This window comes from Maylandia zebra, linkage group LG16, assembly GCF_041146795.1.
Source record: "Maylandia zebra isolate NMK-2024a linkage group LG16, Mzebra_GT3a, whole genome shotgun sequence".
In the NCBI taxonomy this organism is placed as follows: Eukaryota; Metazoa; Chordata; class Actinopteri; order Cichliformes; family Cichlidae; genus Maylandia; species Maylandia zebra.
In genome coordinates, this window is record NC_135182.1 from 21,490,934 (window position 1) to 21,498,026 (window position 7,093).

The 7,093-nt window shown below is 36.5% G+C and overlaps 1 protein-coding gene across 2 annotated transcripts; it reads left to right on the forward strand.

Annotated features, from left to right (window-relative positions):
- The first annotated feature begins 816 nt into the window (after positions 1 to 816).
- On the forward strand, positions 817 to 6,278 carry slc38a11 (solute carrier family 38 member 11). 2 transcript variants are annotated; one of them, XM_004557661.2, is made up of 12 exons: positions 817 to 933; positions 1,040 to 1,160; positions 1,581 to 1,655; positions 1,778 to 1,912; positions 2,064 to 2,129; positions 2,223 to 2,329; positions 2,410 to 2,489; positions 2,655 to 2,725; positions 3,504 to 3,665; positions 3,757 to 3,869; positions 4,137 to 4,268; positions 4,357 to 6,278. In XM_004557661.2, the coding sequence occupies exons 1-12, from the start codon at positions 922 to 924 to the stop codon at positions 4,594 to 4,596; spliced, it is 1,314 nt and encodes a 437-aa protein (XP_004557718.1). In that variant the 5' UTR covers positions 817 to 921; the 3' UTR covers positions 4,597 to 6,278. The 2 variants fall into 2 exon arrangements, with proteins under 2 accessions (XP_004557718.1, XP_004557720.1); XM_004557663.2 differs by lacking the exon at positions 1,778 to 1,912 and having other exon boundaries at positions 822 to 933.
- The last annotated feature ends 815 nt before the right edge of the window (positions 6,279 to 7,093 follow it).

Genomic DNA, 7,093 nt, shown 5'->3' on the forward strand with positions numbered 1-7,093 from the left:
TCGCTTCATGGTAGCACAGCAGGAGACTATATATGCACCATCGTCGTTTTCCTTGTAAGAATCTATTGTATAAAGTTGGGTGGATGAGTGAGTCAGGAGTTTTAAGAGTCAGTATGTCAGTCTGATACCCTCTGCTGGATACATATAGTGGTATAGTATGGGGTGTTTCTAATGGCTGAATTGTGGTTAAAACGTGGACCTACACAAAACAAAGGAGAAATAAATGTTTAAATACAAAAAATTGTTACTCGAAATTTGACACCTGCTTTTTTCATCAGACTTTCAACAATATTAAACTCGTTACTCCTGTTTAATCTTGGAAATAAGTAATTAAATAAATAAATAAATACGGGTACCAGTTATCGTTACTAGCACATTTTCCTTTACGTCTGATTCTGCTGTGGTAGCCTCAGTATCGTTTGGGGGGGGGGGGGGGGGTAGTTTAGCATATAAGAGAAATAAAGCGCCTGATCTCATATTTACAACCCACAACGTGAGACAAACACGTACTGTACAGTATATCTTTTTTTTCTCAACAACGGGAGCTTTAACAGAGCCTTTAATCCTTTAATAAATCCTTTAATTCGCAATTTCCTTGCATGCGTCCAAACATATTTCGGCACAAGTGTCAAAGTGCAAACTACTCCTCCCCTAAGAACTGAGTTACCGTAGGTTTGGCTCATTGACAAAATTAATATAACTGAATCCCCCCCCTATTCTGCATCACTGCATTTACGCTTAATTTGCAGCGTATTCCAACGACCGACCCAGGGCGCTGTTGAGTTATTTTCGTTTTTGCTTTGAATCGAGTAACTGAAACAGAGGGGCGTTTTTACAAACTTCACCCACAAATATGTGAGAGTTAACATCTAAACAGACAGAAGCGAGAATGAGACGACTGACAACAACAGGTGTTCAAAAATGGCTCAGCAGGTATGTCTAAAATGATGCTTGCAGGATTTTAATAGCAGACTAAAGTCTTTCTTATTAACTGATTTTCTCTTCTTCTTCTTTTTCTTCATTTAAAAATTCATTTCAGTTAAACTCTGAAGAAGGGACCACATTAATTCCTCTACAAAAAGATGCCAGAAAGTCGCGAAGTTCAATGATATCTGCATCTTTTAATTTTATCAATTCTATTATAGGATCTGGAATAATAGGTAAATATTTAATTGGGTTGCCTTTAGCTTTTATCACACTAACTAAATTATATGCAAACAGTTACTTGGATGATAACCTTTGAAAGACTTCAAACTGTTATTTCTGTAAAAATATTGTTGAATAATCAGTTAGTTTTGCTCATTTCAGTGTAACAAGGAGAAGCTTTCATACTGTTCAAGCCCCACAGCTGTATCATATGACAAGCGCCTGTTGCCCTCTTTCATAAATTTAACTCTTTGTTATGCTTACCCCATTAAAATAAGTAATAAAAAGACTGAAATGTGTTTGTTAAGAACTAGTGCAGATGTTGTGCTGCTTCTGTACTCTGCAGTTTTTGCTTTCTGGAGATTGTAAATTTAAATTATACACATTATCAGCTGCAGCAGTACATTTTCCTATTTATTTATTTATTTAACCAGGTTTACCATACGCATTGAACCAGGCAGGGCTTCCCTTTGGCCTTCTTCTTTTGATAGTTGTTGGATTCATCACAGGTAAGCCTACTAAAGATGTATTTTATTTTTTATCTTTATGGGGGGAAAACACACGAAACATGAGTCAAAACAAAAGCAACCAATACAAATAACATATTTTTTTACTTTGTCTTTCATGGAAGATTACTCTATCATTCTACTTATAAAAGGAGGAAACCTGTCAGGGACAAACAGTTATCAGTCACTTGTACACAGCACATTTGGTTTCCCTGGATTTGTAATTTTATCTGGACTGCAGTTTCTTTATCCTTTCATTGGTAAGTTCAGTATTAAATCAAGCCTTTTAGCATGTTCTGGCTAATGCTCTGAAAAGTATTTGTTTAGTGCAGTATTCCTGTTACTGTTCATCTATTGACTTTTGGTTAACAAAAATGAATTGCAATAATAAAATGAACTTTTCTCCTTCAGCGATGATCAGCTACAACATCACAATCGGTGACACACTGACCAAAGTCTTTCAAAGAATTCCTGGAGGTGTAGTGAAACGTGAAATCTCTGTCTATAAATAAGAAAACGTGCAATAAATAAACACTGACATTTATTGTATTCACATTTATTATGTTACAGTTGGCCCAGATCACATACTCGCAGAGCGTCACTTTGTGATCATATTATCAACTGTTGTTTTCACGTTCCCCCTCTCGCTTTATCGAAACATAGAGCGACTTGGGAAGGTAAGTCTGGTTTTTCTATAGCATCCAGCGCATTGTGGTGATGTTAAAGCAGCTTATAAAATATTCACATGTGTTACCAGGTGTCCTTCCTGTCAATGGTGCTGACAGTTATCATCCTCATCATTGTAATCATCAGAGCAGCTACCTTTGGACCCCAAATGTATGAATGAATACTCTAGTTTGCTAATCCACGTAGATTTTTGCTTTATTGCACTTGTGTGTGAAACATGGGGTTCTTTTTAAAATCACCTATTTATCAATTTTACAGACAAACTGATGTATGTTTGTGTTCTTTGATGACTGAATATATAAATGTACCCTCTAGCCTCCCCACAGATGATGCATGGGCATTTGCAAAGTGGAATGCGATTCAGGCAGTAGGTGTAATGTCTTTTGGTGAGTTTGTGTGCATTGAGCTTCTACTGATATTGTACATCTCTAGAACACTTTTAGTAGTACTGTATGTTACCACAAGACAAGAAAAGAAAATAGTACAATAAAAGCACAGCATGCACACCAGCCTTATGACATCAGGAATTTCATGAAAGAGTGTGTCATTTGCTTAACACCAACATGAGTTTGATTGGTGGTTGAGACTTTTTTCAGGAAGTGTTAGAGACCAAACAAGTTAAGGCTTATAGATAATGGACTAATTATGAAACCGGAAACATGATGGCTTATTGCTGACTATCTTCTTGCAACATTTTTTTTTCCTTTTGTAAAATTGTTGGTCATTAGACCATTACATTACATGGCAATAACACTAAGTGAGCCTCATGTATGTCCATGTTTTCCTGATCAAAAGGGACCAAAATGTATTAACTAAGCCATTACTGCTTATTCATCAGTATCCAAGTGCTAAGGCTCAGAATTTCAAAATCCATCATAGCTCTGACCTGCAACCCAGCTTTACTGTAAGAAGATCAAGCCTATTATTTTGAGACACTCAGCCACAAAAGAAAAAAAAAATGCTGTTACTGGAAAGCTGCATTCTTGTCAGCCTCTTTTGATGTTTTTTTTTTAATATGCTGGAAAGCTAGGACAAGTAAAAGTGTAACATAAATAATATGCTCAGTTTACCATTAATACCACATGTGTGAAACACCTCAAACTGTTCTTCAGCGTGGTTTTTTGTCAGCTGAACTTCAATATTCTGCTCTGTTTTTGTCCTTAGCCTTCATATGCCACCACAACAGCTTTCTTATCTATGGCTCACTGGAGCAGCCCACTCTTGCTAACTGGTCTCAAGTCACTCACATCTCCGTAGGCTCAGCACTAATAATCAGTGCTGGATTTGCCGTTGCTGGCTACACAACTTTCACTGGCTACACACAAGGTACCATGTAGTACATAATGTATAGCAGGTGTCTGTGCAATTTAAATGCCACAAAAACATGTTTAATTATATCAGAATTTATGCTTTTTAGGAGACATATTTGAGAACTACTGTAGAAATGATAACCTGGCAACATTTGGTCGCTTCTGTTTTGGCATCAGTATAATAACAACATTCCCACTGGAGTGCTTTGTGACACGAGAAGTAAGTAATACTATTTGACAGGCCAATCAGAAAAAAATAACTGTTAAATGATTACATTTGTGGGGGAGTGATATTCTAACGGTTTTAGACTTTGCACTCAAATGCTCCAGCAAAACTTCTCAAATAAAAAGACTACAGCAACGTCTTTTAAATACTTCAGCAGCTTCCTGAGTGTAATTTTGTTTTAGTTTTTAAAAATCTTTTAACAGCTGTAGAAAATGCATATATATTTAAATATATTCATTTTCTCACAAATGTCTTTTTCAGGTAGTATCTAATGTCATTTGCAGCCGAGATCTTTCAAAAACTAAACATGCAGCCATAACCATGCTCATAGTTGCAGTCTGCACATCAGTATCTTTGGCCTATGACTGTCTAGGAGTTGTTTTGGAACTGAATGTAAGTCTGCACTGACATAAAATTATTTATTTAGGTATGCTAATTCATTCTTCTCTTTATCTTACTGATATTATCTTCTTCCATCCAGGGTGCTCTGAGTGCCACACCTCTGATCTTCATCATCCCATCTGCCTGCTTCCTTAAGCTTTCCTCTGGCCGCTGGTTCGATGGTGAAAACGTGATACCCGCGGTGTTAATAATAATCGGCTTGTTCATCATGATCACTGGTTTGATCATGACTGGCATCTACCCACAAGGCTGTTCACATGGAGTGGAGCTGTTCTACTGTGCAGATGCCAATGCCTCTAGCACTGTACCACCTGTATGAAAATAATGTGTCAAATATTTAGATGTCTTAAAAAAACCCAACTTTTTTGTTTTCCTAATGTATACGGACACACTTTCCTCACTTCTGTTATATGTTTATTGGCTGCTAGGTTATTGGTGCTTTGCCTTATATTTCAGACTGTAGGGTGGAAGAGGAAGGGCCCTCCATTAACATGAATTTACATTTTAGTGAAAAATCAGGTTATATAGTTTTTTCAAACTTTTGTGATAAAAAGAAAAAAAAACTTTAAGGGAGAATTTTTAATGGTGGCCACAACCTAGGTGGCCGACTGTTGTTCTTGGGAATACTCATCATGGATGAGTGTGATATTAAGGTATTCAAATCCTTTTAGTTTTACTTTATTCTAATAAATTAATTTAAGTTATCATTATTATTGTGATTCTTTTAGACTACAGACTTTTCTTGGTACTTGTGTTTATTATATACATGGAAGGGAAATTGTTGGCTTCCGCATATTCCCGCATGATGTCGCTGTAGACAAATAAAGCGTTTATTCAAAGGAAGTAAAAAAAAACAACAACAACAAGGCTTCTTGTGTCTTTTGGCGGACTGCGCTTTATTTCACTAAATGGACACAGTCGCTTGTGGATTTTATTTATAAGTGGTTGAGCTAAGTTGTTACTTTACGTGGTAATGTCAAGTTGTCAGTTTACTCGAATACGCTAGCGTTATATTCTGAAAGCCACATTAGTACTAGGGAGCAAATGAGAGAAACGCCCCGTTTTTGCGCTTCAGTGTTGCGATGCAGCGTCAGAGATGTACGCAGAAAAGTTGGCGGAGTTGTGCACTGTATCAATAGACACACATATATGACTGCATGTAGTTCATAGGGAGGGAGGGGGGAGGATAAACTACTCTAGGATGGACTGCAAAACGGAGTTATGGATCATTTATCGAGACAGTAGGACTCCACAACCAAGGTTAACTTTTTTTTTTAATACTGATGGAAGTTTGAAGCTGCTTAGAAAACCAGCAAGGCGTGATCAGTAAAACGTTTAATTACAGTGCATCTCTTTGTTGCTGTTTTTGCAAATGGTGCATGGATTAAGTTTGTTGATTTGATATTCTGTAATACAAATGTTTTTTTTTCTGTCCAAATTGCAGTTAAAGATGCTGTTAAGACATTATAGGACAAAATTTCATATCAGCTTTTGGTTTATAGCCTTGGAGATGGCGTCAGCTGCTTGTAATCCAGTGGTTGGAATCATAAAAATTAGCTTTTTATAGTTGGTCTTTATATTCTTGGCATTCAGAGGCCATCTCATGAGATTTTCAGATTGAAATTCGAAGTGAGATGGAGAATTTGAGTATATGACAGTTTCCAATTCAGTCTTCCACAATAGCTGTACAAAGTTTCAAGTCCTGACTTCAAGTCCCGCTGTGATTTCTCCATTTGTTAAAATAGCATTCAGGCACATTATAATTCTCAAAAAAAAACAAAAAACAAAAAAACAAACAAGACAAAATACACCAAAACAAAACACAGCTCTCTCAGTCTGAATTTTATTCATATTCCATAAGTATTGTGTCATCTGAGATCACAGCCACACTCCTTGACAATAGAGAGTAGCAGACTACCTATATCTTTCTGTGGTTTGAGTATTATTTGGAAAAATAAATTAAATTACTTTATAACCTGCTGGGGTGTGGATGAAGATGTGTTTCTTTTTTCCGGCTTTTTATATTTGGGGAGACTTAAGCAACTGCCTCTCACTTTTTCAAACTCAGTCATATGTGAAGATTTATGTAACCCTGAGAACTGTGTTATTTGTTATCGAAATCCTAACTATGCCAGAATGATCAGGCTGACTGTTTTCAAGCACAGTTGTTGCTAACACATACACGTATACTATTTAACGATAGGCATAATTTTTTTCTTGCTTCAGTCTTCTATAAGCAATTAAATAACGCATTTAAGAAAAAAAAGTATTTCTAACTGTAACCATCACTATTCTGTCATTGAATGATACTGCTAACTGTCCAGAAATGTCATGCTGCTATCAGAAATCCCACACAGATTCTCTGTGCTCAAAAGGCAAAATTTTGGGTATTATTTAACAATATCCACCAAGCAGATGCAATACAGGATAAGAAAAATGAGCATTAAGGCCTAGCAAGCTGTTACTGATAGTGAGCTATGGTGTGTTTTAATACTGGGCTGTATGTTTTGAGACTGAAGAAGCTAAACTAGAGAAAATGGTCTTCAATTCAACTAAATTCAGTTTTATTCATGTAAAGCACTTTCATTAAGAAAATTTTGAGAAAGCATGGTTGTGTGGTGATTAGCACTGTTGCCTCACAGCAAGAAGGTTGATCCCACCACTCAGCTATATCAAATTTGTGGTTGATCCCACCACCTAGCCTAGCCCCCACAACCCTGACAAGGATGGACTTTCATAAAGGCATCTAGTTTACTGAAATGTATCCCCCCACTGCTGTAATCCATTATTGTAAATGTAAATGTTATTAAGACATG